A 13,431-nucleotide genomic window follows, 5' to 3' on the forward strand; every position below is an offset into this window, starting at 1 on the left:
CAACATATTATAATTAATATGAATATCCAATCAACAATAGAATTTTACTCCTGTACGAATAACAACGTAATTATAATTATAAATAGGGCCAAGTATCATTAATTTTTTTTTACCTAAGATTTAAAAAAAAATATAAATACTACTACTAATAATAATAATAATAATAATTATTATTATTATCATTATTGTTATTGTTATTATTATTATTATTATTATTATTGTTATTATTATAACAAAACCTACAAAGTCAATTCATTTACAAGAAATTAGTGAGGAGCCGAGATATAATCTGGGCCCCCACCCCTTATTATTATTATTATTATTATTATTATTATTATTGTTATTATTATTATTATTATTATTATTATTATTTATATAAAACATGCCCACAATAAAAGTACATGGGGTAATGTCGGGATGCGTACTAGTTATTAATTTTATATGAAGTATGTGAGCAACTGTCTTTTGAGGTTTATATATACCATATGGAGTCATGGACTAAGTGTGTTTTATGTCTGTTGTAAAAACGTTTTTATGGACATTCTAGACAAGAATGTAGGAAATTTCAAAATAGTTGAACTCAAATACAAATTGCCGTGTATGAATTACTCAGTTTATTAATATTTAAAATATTTCTGATAGCTGGCTCAACTCAATCCAAATGATTTTTTAAGCGTAGTTTAAAGTATCAATCACAAGCTATTATTATGACTATTAATTTTGGAGCATAAGTAATCAAATTTAATTTTTAATGTCATGAGCACGATTGAACAATAGTGCAACCCAACTAAAATCGACCAACTACATTTTGAAGTAGCCTTTGTCTCGATCTTTAGTGTTGATGACACTTGTTAAAATTAATCTTAGTAATTAAGGTTATGCTTTTAATCGCTCTGAAAATGTATGAAATTTCAAAATCCAAATTAAATATGGAATAAATTTGGTCGGTTTGACAAACAAAATTAAAAATTATAATAACTGCATCAACACGTTGGTTGCTTAAATTGAAACATTTGATTATAGTAAGCTTTCTTGAACGTTGTTAGTTACATTTCTATGTAGTAAGACAAAGACAAATGTAAACATTTCAATGTCACTTCCCATATGAAAAGATCTTATACAGTCGAATGTTACACATTAACATATATACTTACTAGATATATATCTCATGAATTCACTTGCTTGACTAAGACACTCAAGACTATTCAAAAAAAAAAAAAGAAAAAAAAGGGCCCTCAACAACCGGAGAAGGGACAAATTTGACAATCATCAATCAATCACGCAATAAATTCATAAAGATAATATTTTATGAAGGACAAATATAAATAGTTAGGGAGACAATACACATAGACTTTGTCTATGTGTATCTCCACAAAGACAACCACTTAAATGATGACAACACATCATTCATGAAAAAAGAAGAGCAGGAGTTTAAGGTGGTATAATTTGCTAGTAAAGCCCGCTTTTGTTGAAGGAAGAGCGGGAAATTTAGAGCTTCATTGTGGCAAAAAAGTTTGGCGCTGAAAATTCATGAAAGTAATTACTCCTTAACAATCTAGTATGTTAATCTTTTGAGCAGCCATTAATGGCAATTGAAGGTGCGTGAGGATGTTCCCAAATTAGTTAGAATCGGAGGTAGGCAACATAATGTCATAATGTAGGTGAAATTGGAGATAATATAAAATAAAATTAAAATAGCAAATGATTAGCAAGAATTACTTGTTTACCTTCATTTACATGGTTGTAATGATAAATTAATCGTCATTAACTTCTTGAATTTGACATTGTTGATGAACTTAAGATTAATGTAAAATATGTTATCAAATTATGTATTTTAAAACATGCTGTAGTTATTTTAGTTTCACATGAATTTTTATAGTATCAATTTGATTCATGTGGGTGTATAATTTAGTATCAATAATGAGATTTTTTTGTTTTTTTTTTAATATTATGCCAAAACCTCCATGTATATGCATTCTAACAGGGTTTCATATTCTTCACTAAAACTAGCTTTAATTATTAATGATAGTTCAAGAATTAAGGTGTTACTCGAATTGGTGTTGGGAAGTCTCAGACAATGTATCATATATGATGAAGCGGCCGAATTAGATTTAAATGTAAAATGGAAGGTTATAAACAGTGTCACCATCTCACCAATGATTTCAAGAAAGATATTGATATGTTAAGTCATTTGATTTTGAGATTCCCTAAAGAACTAGGGTGAGCAATCTACATAAGGTGAAGGGTGATTTTGATGATAGTGGAAATAGTAGGAGAGAGACGAGGTCAAACCTACATAGAGGCCATGGAAATGGCACAGAGGCACATTCGGGCTGCCGAGATCAACAGCCTCGGTGTGCCAAGTACCTCTAAGAAAGGCGGTAACAACGGCAAGAGGAGGCCAGATGGAATGGGAAAGAAAAGAGAAGATCGAGATGATGATAAGCAGCCTAAGAAGAGGGATGATGACAATGATCCGAGGTACAATTCCAACCGCAGGGAAATCTTCTTGGACATCAAAGGAAAAGACATGCTTCTAAAGTCGGATCCTGTCCAATCAGCTGTTCATAGGCGCAACAAAAGCTTATGGTGTGAGTTCCACCGAGAGTGTGGTCATACCACAAAAAATTGTCGAGAGCTAAAGAGGGCGCTAGATCAGCTAGCGAATGAAGGGAAATTAAATAAGTGCCTAAAGAATAAGGATCAAGATAAGCCTCGCTCCTAGAGGAGTGATGAAACTGATGTTGTGATCGTTGTAATTGCGGGAGGCCCCACATCTGGTGGTTGGTTGAGCAACATTTGGCTGAGCTCAGCCACCAAGTACTCGAAGTGGCAAGAGGCGCCTCGCCTACTTGCCTAACCATGATCTTTAACAGTCGGTCGTCTCGCCAGGTAAATGTACCGCATGACGACCCCTTTGTCGTTGATCTGAAGGTTGCAAACGCCCGAGTCAAGCAAGTTTTGGTGGACTCTGGGAGCTCTCTAAACGTTATTAGCTTGGAATGTCTGAAACAACTTCGATGCTACCCGACAGACTTAAAGGCTCTTTCTCAGCCCTTGGTTGGGTTAGGTGGTCAAAGTGTTATCCCTGAAGGGATCATAAGCCTACCTGTACGTATAGGGGATTAGACGACGTGTTGCACCTTACTGGTGGACTTCGTGGTTGTAGATATCCGACTCCCTAACAACATCATCAATGGGCGCCCATTGCTCAACAAGATCAAGGCGGCCATATCCACCTACTAGTTGCTAATGCAATTTGAAACCGACCAAGGGAAAGTTGGGAGGCTATATGGCGATCAAAAGTCAGCAAGGGAATGCTGTGTTAATAGTTTGAGGGGCAACGCCTCGGAGAGCTCCTCGAGGAGCAAAAGAAAAGATAGGGACGACAACCTCAAAGTAGAAAACACCTCGCCTACTCCCATGGGTTTATGTCTGAATGACAACCCTAGGAGGTATGCCAGACCGCGTCCCACCGAGGACCACAAAGAAGTCTCCATTGACGACGATCCCACACACACCATGAGAGTTGGGGCTAATCTGGGTGAGGGATAGAAGGAGCAGATTGTCCAAGTGTTAAAAGAGTTTAGGGATGTCTTTGCTTTCTCACCAGAGGAGATGCTTGGGATCTCCCCAGACGTTATGATGCACAAGTTGAGCATCAAAGAAGGCTTTAAGCCTGTCAAACAAAAACTAAGGCATCAGGGACAGGAGAGATGCCACGTCGCAACCAATGAGGTAAAAAAGCTGCTAGACGCGGGATTCATAAGGGAGTGCCAATATATTGAGTGGCTAGCAAACGTTGTATTGGTCCGTCAGCCAAATGGCACTTGGCGCATGTGTGTGGACTTCACGGACCCGAACAAGGAGTGCCCAAAGGATGATCATCCGTTGCTAAAGATTGATAAATTGGTGGATTCAACTGCGGGACATGCCCTGTCAGTTTCATGGACGTAAATGCGGGGTATCACCAAATTCCCATGGCCAAGGAGGATCAGCCCTACACAGCGTTCATCACCAATGGAGGGGTCTATTGCTATAAGGTGATGCCTTTCGGCCTGAAGAATGCGGGGACAACATATCAGCGCCTCGTCGACAAAATATTTCAGAAGTAGATTGGGCGTAACATTGAAATATACGTGGATGACATGATTGTCAAAAGCAGACTGGAGCATGACCACGTTTCGGACTTGAGGGAGACACCGGGCTCACTGAGGAAGTACGGGATGCGCCTCAATCCAAAAAAATGTGTATTTGGGGTCAAGGGAGGAAAGTGCCTAGGCTTCCTCATAGATAAAAGAGGAATTGAAGCCCACCCAGATAAGATCCAAGCAGTGCTAGATATGCAATCACCTCGAAGTGTCAAGGAGGTGCAGCGTCTCATAGGATGCATGGCCGCTCTGGGGCGTTTCCCCTCCCGATAAGCGGACAAAAGCCTCACCTTCTTCCGCACACTAAAACTCCCATCTTTCCAATGGGATGCTGAAGCTGAGACTGCCTTCTAACAATTGAAATAACATCTCCTAACATTTTCGAAGCTCGTCTCGCCCTTTCCTAAAGAAGCGTTGTATTTGTACTTAGCAGTTTTTGAGCATGCGTTAAGCGCAGTCCTCGTCGTGGAGAGGGAGCGGGTACAATATCCGGTTTACTTCATCAGTCATGCGCTAAGGAGGGAAGAAACCCGGTATTCGATGATCGAGAAGTTAGTATATGCATTGGTTATTGCAAGTAGGAAGCTAAAACCCTATTTTCATGCGCACCCGGTGACTGTGTTGACTAAGCAACCGATAAGGAAGATAATTGAAGGAAGAAACCACTCTAATCGCATGACTGAATGGGCAAACCAACTCTCGAATTATGGGCTAGAATATGAGCCTCGGAGGGTAATAAAGGCACAAGCATTGGCGGACTTACAAGCTAAATGGTTTCTTTGGCATGAGGGCAAGGTGTACAAGAAGTCTTACACGCACCCGCTGCTTTATTGCGTCTCGCCCGATGAAGGTGACTACATTCTGCGAGAGATACATCAAGGCGCCTGTGGGAGTCACCAAGGATCAAGGACTTTGGCAGGCAAATCCTTCGGTCAGGTTACTACTGGCCCACTATTAAGCAAGACGCCCACAACCTGGTCACTAAGTATCCCCAATTCCAGAGGAATGCGGACATCCCGAGGCTACTTGCCACCAATCTAGCGGCTATCCTTCCCACCTTACCCTTTGACAAGTGGGGAAGGGACCTACTCGGCCCTTTCCCTCCAGCGGTGGGACAGAAGAAATTCCTCATTATAGTAGTAGACTACTTCACTAGGTGGGTTAAGGCCGAGGCATTGTCTACCATCACCGAGCACCAAGTCCAGCAGTTCATATGGAATAACATCATCACGAGGTTTGGCGTGCCAAGGGTCCTAATATCTGACAACGGAAGGCAGTTTGATAGTGCCTCGACCAAAGAATACTGCAATCGGTTTAGGATTCAAAATCAGTTCACTTCCATCAATCACCCACAATGCAACGGGCAAGCCAAAGCCGCAAACAAAGTTGCTCTAAGAGGCATCAAGACAAAGCTAGAAGGCGCCAAGGGCACCTGGCTTGATGAATTGCCGAGTTTCCTATGGTCCACTCGGACAACTGTTAAAGAATCTACTGGACGCACACCCTTCTCATTAGTCTACGGCGGTGAGGCTGTACTACCAGTGGAAGTGGGCATCCCATATCCAAGGATCACTTACTACGATTCCAATGCTAACGAAGAGCTGAAGAGCCTCGACCTGGATCTCCTCCCTGAGATGAGAGGCAACGCCCTACTGAAATCCATCTCCTACAAACAAAAGATCACTCGATATTTGAACAGTCGTGTCACGCCATGCCCACTAATGAAGGGGGATTGGGTATTGAGAAAATTGGAGTCCACAGGGCACGACTTGCTCATGCATGGGCAAGCTCACACTCAATTGGGAAGGTCCTTATAAGATTACTTAAGAAGTAAGACCAGGCACGTATCGCCTTGAGGATTCCGATGGAAATGCACTAGCATGCCCTTGGAATGCAGATAACCTACGAAAATACTATATATGATGTCGAGGGACGTCTCACCTAGTCCAAGTTAGTTTATGTTTGCTTTGATTTATGATGTACTTAATTATAAAACGCTCGAGCATTGTAAATGTACAACAATTGTCAGTTGTCACATATTGGGGCGTATCAATGTAAACAAAATACGAATAATAAATAAAATGGACAACTTCTGGACAACCATCTTTTTATACATATGATGCGATTACAAAGTTTTGGGCACATGATGCCCTACATTGATTTAACAAAAAGAAAAGAAACAACAAAAGCGATTTAGCTAGAAAAGAAAGCAATAATTGCAAGTCCTGGCTATTAGAGCATTACTGTTTCCTAGGGCCTGGCGCAGTGGTCTTTTGCCTCTTAGTTGCTGGCGCCTTAGAGGTACGAGTGGAGGGGATGTTTGGTTTGGAGGTAGAGGGCGTAGAGCCAGACCTGCCAGCAGTGGCGCCTTGGGCATCACTTGTCTTTGCTGGTCTGTCCGAGCAACTCTTGGACCTTCTCTCTTTCCTAGCCCTCTTCTCCAACTTCTCCAGACACTGCTGTTCAGCAGCCTCTGCATCAGCCTCAATTTTCTCCTTCCTCCTCGCCTCTTCAGCAGCGGCGACATCCTGAGCTCGCTTCCTTTGGAAGTTAGCCATCCTAACCTCTTTCTCTCTAGTGATACAGTCATCTACCGCTTTCTTCACAGCCTCTGCTTGGTCCGAGACGATGGAATTTAGAGCTTCCTTGTACTTCACGTGAAGGCTCGCCTGCCCCTGCTCGAGGGCCTTGTTGGCCACTCCCCCAGTGAAGACAACACCCTCAGGTGTCTTCTTCGAGTCTTCTACCAACTGGGCAGTGTCCATTTTCAGTTTGGCCTGAGCATCGTCCTTGGCCTTGTCCACTTCACTAAGCTCATTTTGAAGCTTAGTGACTTTGGCGCAATATCCCTCCGCCAACTCTTTGGCGTCCTTGAAGTCTTTTTGAAATTTCTTTTTGGACGCCTCAGAGAGGCGTAGCTTCTCAGTAGTGGCCTCGTGGCCGCTACTTTCTTCTTCAAGCTCCTGCTTCAGGAGCGTGTAGGCCTCTTCTTGCTCCCGCAATTTGTCCTCAACAGCGGAAAAATCCTCAAGAGATCGGTCTCTCTGGGCCCACACCTCACATAATTCACAATTTAGAACCTCAAAGCGAGCCGAGAACTATAAAAAAAAGGAAGCAAAATAGTTAGTATCACCCAAGAGCCAAGGATATAAAGAAATACAAGCATTACAGGATAAGATAAACACAAAAATGTGAAGGGCTGGAGGTAGGAGACTTGGAAAAAGAGCATAAAAATACTAAGTACAAAATACAAAGGGAAGCAATGTCTCGCCTCCAGGATAAGATAAACACAAAAATGTAAAAGGAAAAAGGTTACTTGTAGCCAGGACTCGCGAGCCGAGTCCAAGAGATCAGCCTTGTCTTGTCTGAATTGAAGGCCTTCTCCTCAGAGGGCTTCAAGACCTCCCTGAACGCCCTATTGAGCCTCCTGTTCTTCAGGTTGGGAGGAAGCTCATGGAAGAATTCAAAGGGGTCACCTGCTGTCTCTGCTTTCTCCACCTGTTGTGGGGCTTCAATTGGAGAGTGGTTGTTGTTGTCGCCGCCGCCAGCCTTGGCGTCCTCACCCCCTTCATCATCATCGTTGTCCTCATATTTACCCTCATCCTCACCACCCCCCTCATCGCCGTTGGGGGCGTCTTCTTGCTCCCCCCCTTGGCTCACAAAAGGAGTGATGATAGGATCCCCATTCCCGTAGGGATCATTTAGAGGCTCGGGCACATTTTTCTCCTCCGTTCCCTCATTGTCATCAATGCCCTCACTCACATGAGCTCGTGGGGCGTTGCGAGGGTTCTAAAAAGGACAGAATAAAGGTATCAACAAGCAAGCTAAAGGGCGTCATTAATAATTTAGAAACAAAGACAAGTAATACTTACAACAGGAGATGGGAGGATTTGCATTTCCTCGGCTGCCAGATCGGCCATTATCATCGAGTACTCGAGCTCAGCGGCATTAACATGCTCTGCCATCTCTACCAAAAATTTAGCCCTACATCGTTCTGCAATAAGACGCCAAAAGTAAGAGCATGATCAGTTAAGCAAGTATATATGTATATTAAGTGTGAAGACTAAGACTCGTACCAGTAGAGTAAGCTCGGCTAGCCCCACGTAAGACAAGAAATACTCATTGGCCATGTCTTCGCGGGTGGGGATCCAATGCCCAGGCACCTCGGACTTGGATTCTTCATCGTGATAGACTGTCACCTTCTGAAAATAGGTGGCAGCTGCAGACTCCTCAACGCTCATCCTTGGAACGTCAAGGTTTAAGGACATGTTCACGCCTCTCCTAGAAGGTCTTCTCTTCACCCCCCAAGATTCGCTGCAGCCCATCATAACAAACTCCCCTTGGAACGCCTTTTGGTTTGACCGAAGATTGTCTATTACTTTGAAGCCTTGCGGACATGAAGTTATACCAACCTGGCCTGTGGCTGCGTTTGCTCACTGCGGCAAGGCGAAACAATGTCCTAAAAAGTGTTAGGGATGGCTCTATCCCAAATAACTTACACATGCCAATAAACACCAAAATGGTAATTACAGAATTGGGCATCAGTTGGCAAAGTATGAGCCTGTACTTGTTAAGAACTTTTTGGAGAAATGGGTGAAGGGGAAATCTCAAGCCACCCTTCAAACAATCCATACATACATCAAGATGACCGTCTGAAGGATTTGTGACGGTGCGCCACATCCCCGGAGTAAAGGTAGAAAATTTTTGTTTCAAATGGTATTTGGCTATGTATAATTAGTGTGATTTGCCTACAATCCTGTGGAAGCGGGCATGAATATAATAATGGTCGATGCCCCTCGGTCTATCTAGGGGCGCCCTATTGGATGGGCCAGGTTCGTCAACAATCGTCGTCATCTCTCTGTGCACACGACAACGGTTTAGGAAAACATCATTTGAATCAAAAGCTACTTCTTCGTCCTCAGGATGCGACAAGGGCATGTCCACACCGAAAGAGCTTTCCAATGGAACAACAGTAGCGACGCCCTCACTGTTGGGCATCTCGTTGCATACTGTCACTAATGTAAAACCCCCAACACTGAAGTCCCTAGAAAATGGAGGGAAGGGGAAAGAATTCGAATCATCGGAATCGGGGTCATTCAATGTGGGCGCCTAACCAAGCCATACCCCTTTTCCTTTATTCAAATAAATAAATAAGTGCTAAGGATCAGAGCGTACCTTGAAATGAAAGAAGTGGAACCGCTAAAGAGTAAGGAAGTGCCTCGCCTTCATAGAAGTGACTGCAAATTAAAAAAGGGATGCAGTGCCTCGCCTTGGGAAGGAGAATGGAAGATTGCTTGAAAATCCCTAAGTGTTGAACAAATGACGCCTAAAAGAGAGGCGATTTTTTCTTGAAGAGGCGATTTTTGGCGATTTTAGAGAGAGAAGAGAGAGGGAAAGTGAAATTTTTCTGAAGTGAGAGAAGTTGCTCTCCTCAATATAATATAAAGAAGACTGCAGCTAAATGGGCTTTTTTCCATTTAAGCCTAACAAGGGTAAGTTGGACTCTGAAAACGCACGTGAAAGAATGAGGAGGCACAAGAAGGCATGTGACTGGGATGCGAAGTCAACCCTCCAGAGCTACTTCTTTAAACACCCAAATGGGGAAAACGTCAGATGCCTGAAATTACCAAGTATATTGTTATGTCACGTCTCACCTCACACGAGAGGGGGCTTATTAACCCCCACTTCTGGGCAGGTGTGCACATTGGTTGAGAGGTTGTGCCATCTCAAGAAGTATTGTATTGTCACGCCTCGCCTCACATGAGAGGGGGCTCATTAGCCCCCACTGCACCTTTGGGCGAATGTGTGCATTGTGTTGAGAGGCCATGCCATCTCAAGTATATTGTTATGTCACGTCTCGCCTTACACGAGAGGGGGCTCATTAGCCCCCACCCCTGAGCAGGTGTGCACATTAGTTGAGAGGCTGTGCCATCTCAAGAAGTATTGTTTTGTCACGTCTCGCCTCACACGAGAGGAGGATCATTAGCCCCCACCTCTGGGCAGGTGTGCACATTGGTTAAGAGGCTGTGCCATCTCAAGAAATATTGTATTGTCATGCCTCGCCTCACACGAGAGGGGGCTCATGAGCCCCCACCTCTAGGCAGATGTGTGCATTGTGTTGAGAGGCTGTGCCATCTCAAGTGTGTTGTTATGTCACGTCTCGCCTCACACGAGAGGGGGATCATTAGCCCCCACCTCAGGGAAGATGTGTGCATTGTGTTGAGAGGCCGTGCCATCTCAAGTGAGTTTTTATGCACGTCTCGCCTCACACGAGAGGGGGCTCATTAGCCCCCACCTCTGGACAGATGTGTGCATTGTGTTGAGAGGCCATGCCATCTTACGTGTTTTGTTGTGTCACGTCTCGCCTCACACAAGAAGGTGCTTGCATCGCTGCTGCTATCATTACATTGCAACGTCTCGCCCTTGAAGACTTGCTTGCATAATGCTACCATTGTGTTGCATTGCGACGTCTCGCCTTTTGGGGCTTGCTCTGCTGTTACTACCTTTACGTTGCAACGCCTCGCCCATTGGGGGCTTACACCGCTGGTGCTATCATTGCATTGCGACGTCTCGCCCATTGGGGGCTCACACTACTGCTGCTATCACATTGCCATGCCTTGCCCTTAGAGATTGACACCTCTGTTGCAGACATTACGTTGCGGCGTCTCGCTCGTAAGGCTACCATGGCCATCCTAGCAGCGCCACGCCCTATGACTATGAGTTAGCATACACCTAGCCTCAAAAGGGAGTTGTAACCTCTTTCCGCTCGTCATCACATCCGTATGGGACACGTCTCCAACGACGAGCGTGGGGCTAATGTTCCGGCCCAATTATAGGATGGAAATGACAAAATTGCCCCTTAAAGCCCAAAAGGTGTGAAATGTCAAAAATACCCTTGGGCCAAGAAGGCTTAACGCATGGAACGGGCCCGTACCGGGCCCACAACACGGAAGATTCATTTATTACGATCTTGCCACCGAGAGAATCTGCCTTTATTATGATTCTTCCATCACGAAAGTCTATAAATACCCTCGGTTTTCGTACAATGGGGGGACCAGATTCACATTTTCCAACATCATTTATTGCATCGATTTGCTCTCCTCTTCTCCCTCTCTACTTTCTATCTCTAGTTTTCTCTTTCTAGATCAGAGTTGACTTGAGCGTCAGAGGGACGTTATCGGGTAAAAATCCCCGGGGTAGTCACCGTTTGTTTGTGGTGCAAGTCAGGACGAGATCAGGAGCTTAAAGGCGTGCCAACCACTACTCATTCGAACTAAGGATGAGATTTGTCTCGACCCGGATCAATACTTGCGGTTCCTCATCAGGAACACTTACTTTTTATATATTATACTTGTATTTGCTATTTGTTAAAATTTTCTTAAGCAGTATTAATCATACTATGTGCTAGTTTGCTACAATGATACTCCGTGATAGCATGCACTGATGAGATAGGTAGCATAGAAAAACCCAGAGTTGTGAATAGGGATGTCAGTGGGGCGGGTCAAATAGGAGACCCGCCCCATTCCCGCCCCGTTGGGGCGGGGATAGGTCTTGGTTTGGCGGGTGATGGGGCGGGGATGGGGATAAAAACCATACCCGCCATGGGTGATGGAGCGGGGGTGGATTTTAGGTTGTACCCGCCCCGCCCCACCCGTACCCGCCCCATCCCCACCCGCCCCATTTCGTACCCGCCCCATCCCCACCCGCCCCACTTCGTACTCGCCCCATCCCCACATCCATATATTTTTAAAAATAAAATTATATACTTTTATACTATTTTATTAAAAAATTATGTAAAATAAAATAGTAAATATAATACTTTGTAGACTTATATTATAAACAAAAAAAAATACGTAATATTAACAATAATTTTTTTCTTTTTGCAATCTTAATTAATTATGAATGATTATGTATTTTGGAGGCGGGGATTAGACGGGGATTAGGTGGGGATGGATATCCAAGTGGGGGTTGGGGCGGGGATGGTTTTGGAATTGTACCCGTCGGGGCGGGGATGGGGATGACTTTTAGACCCGCCGCGGAGATGGGAATGGGGATGGGTATGAAAATTTTAGATGGGGATGGGGATGGGAAGACCAACATCCGCTCCGCCCCGCCCCACTGACATCCCTAGTTGTGAAAACGGGGAAGTTTCAAGTAAAAAAACAAGGAAATGTGAAATCATTACAAAACAAGCAAATACCTTTGAAATGTCATATAAATAAAAATTTAAGTTAAATTGAATTAAAATTAAAGAGAAAAATGGGAAAAAAAAAAATAGTTGTTGAGTTGTAGGAAAACGAAACGTATGGAAATGAAGTATTTTAAGGGTTTTCAAGTTTTCGAGTTAACGTAACTTCATAACTGATGACATATGACTACTGAGCTCACAATTTTTTTTACCTTAAGTTAGCTGCTCCGTTATTCAATACTTTTTGTAGAATAATCATGGTTGTAACTTTTCTTGAATTTTGTCTCTGTTTTTATGCAAGAGTATTTAGTCTTCTTAGTTGTGCAACTAATCTTATCTTTTACAAGATTGACATTTTCGTTTTACGGCTATAATATGCGTTTTACTTGTTCCAATTCTTTTTTCTCCTTCTGTCCCTATTTCTTTGCACCATGACCCATTTTTATGTGAAAATTTTATTAGTCAAATGGTGCAAGGATAAGGGGACGAACTTGTTCTTTTAGGCTGAACTGAACTGAACTGAAGTAGGCTGAAGTGAGTTGAACTGAACTGAAGTGGGCTGAAGTCAACTAAACTGAACTGAAGTGAGCTGAAATAAAAATGAGCTGAACTAGCTGAACTGAACTTAAGCCAGCTCAAGTAGGTTGAACTGAACTAAAGTTGGCTTAAGTCAGCTGTAGTAGGCTGAACTGAACTGAAGTACCATAAAATTAATCCCAAAAGACAGGTTCAAGCTAACTATCTACTATTACCTAAAGTTGTCAAAAAATACATCTTACAGATATAGGTACTTGGTAGAAAATAATTTTGAAATTTAATTTATTTATCATTAATATTAATACTTCCTCTTTTTTTTAATAGTTGCAACAAATTAGAATATTTGTGAGAGATAAAAAATTTGTTTGTTGCAACTATTCGAAAACGAAGGAAGTATTAGAATTAGAATTATTTATATTTAAATTAAAGAATAAATTTGAACTAATAAATATAGGTTATGAGGATAGATTGATAGTTGATATTTTAAATTATTTTTCAACTAATAGATATGTAAAAGTATTGTGTAAAACAAACTTTTGATTAACATTAATGAAA

At 42.7% G+C, this 13,431-nt stretch overlaps 2 protein-coding genes across 2 annotated transcripts; one reads left to right on the plus strand and one right to left on the minus strand.

The window, feature by feature from the left end:
* Positions 1–3,957: 3,957 nt before the first annotated feature.
* On the plus strand, positions 3,958–5,968 carry LOC110709553. The gene is made up of 4 exons (XM_021887772.1): positions 3,958–4,043; positions 4,166–4,370; positions 4,539–5,087; positions 5,153–5,968. The coding sequence occupies exons 1-4, from the start codon at positions 3,958–3,960 to the stop codon at positions 5,966–5,968; spliced, it is 1,656 nt and encodes a 551-aa protein (XP_021743464.1).
* Positions 5,969–6,391: 423 nt separating this feature from the next.
* LOC110709554 (stress response protein NST1-like) lies at positions 6,392–8,116 on the minus strand. Its single transcript, XM_021887773.1, has 3 exons — positions 8,024–8,116; positions 7,485–7,940; positions 6,392–7,249 (listed from the first exon to the last, which is right to left on the minus strand). The coding sequence occupies exons 1-3, from the start codon at positions 8,114–8,116 to the stop codon at positions 6,392–6,394; spliced, it is 1,407 nt and encodes a 468-aa protein (XP_021743465.1).
* Positions 8,117–13,431: the final 5,315 nt, after the last annotated feature.

The sequence above is a fragment of the Chenopodium quinoa genome, unplaced genomic scaffold, assembly GCF_001683475.1.
Source record: "Chenopodium quinoa cultivar QQ74 unplaced genomic scaffold, ASM168347v1, whole genome shotgun sequence".
Lineage (NCBI taxonomy): Eukaryota > Viridiplantae > Streptophyta > Magnoliopsida > Caryophyllales > Amaranthaceae > Chenopodium > Chenopodium quinoa.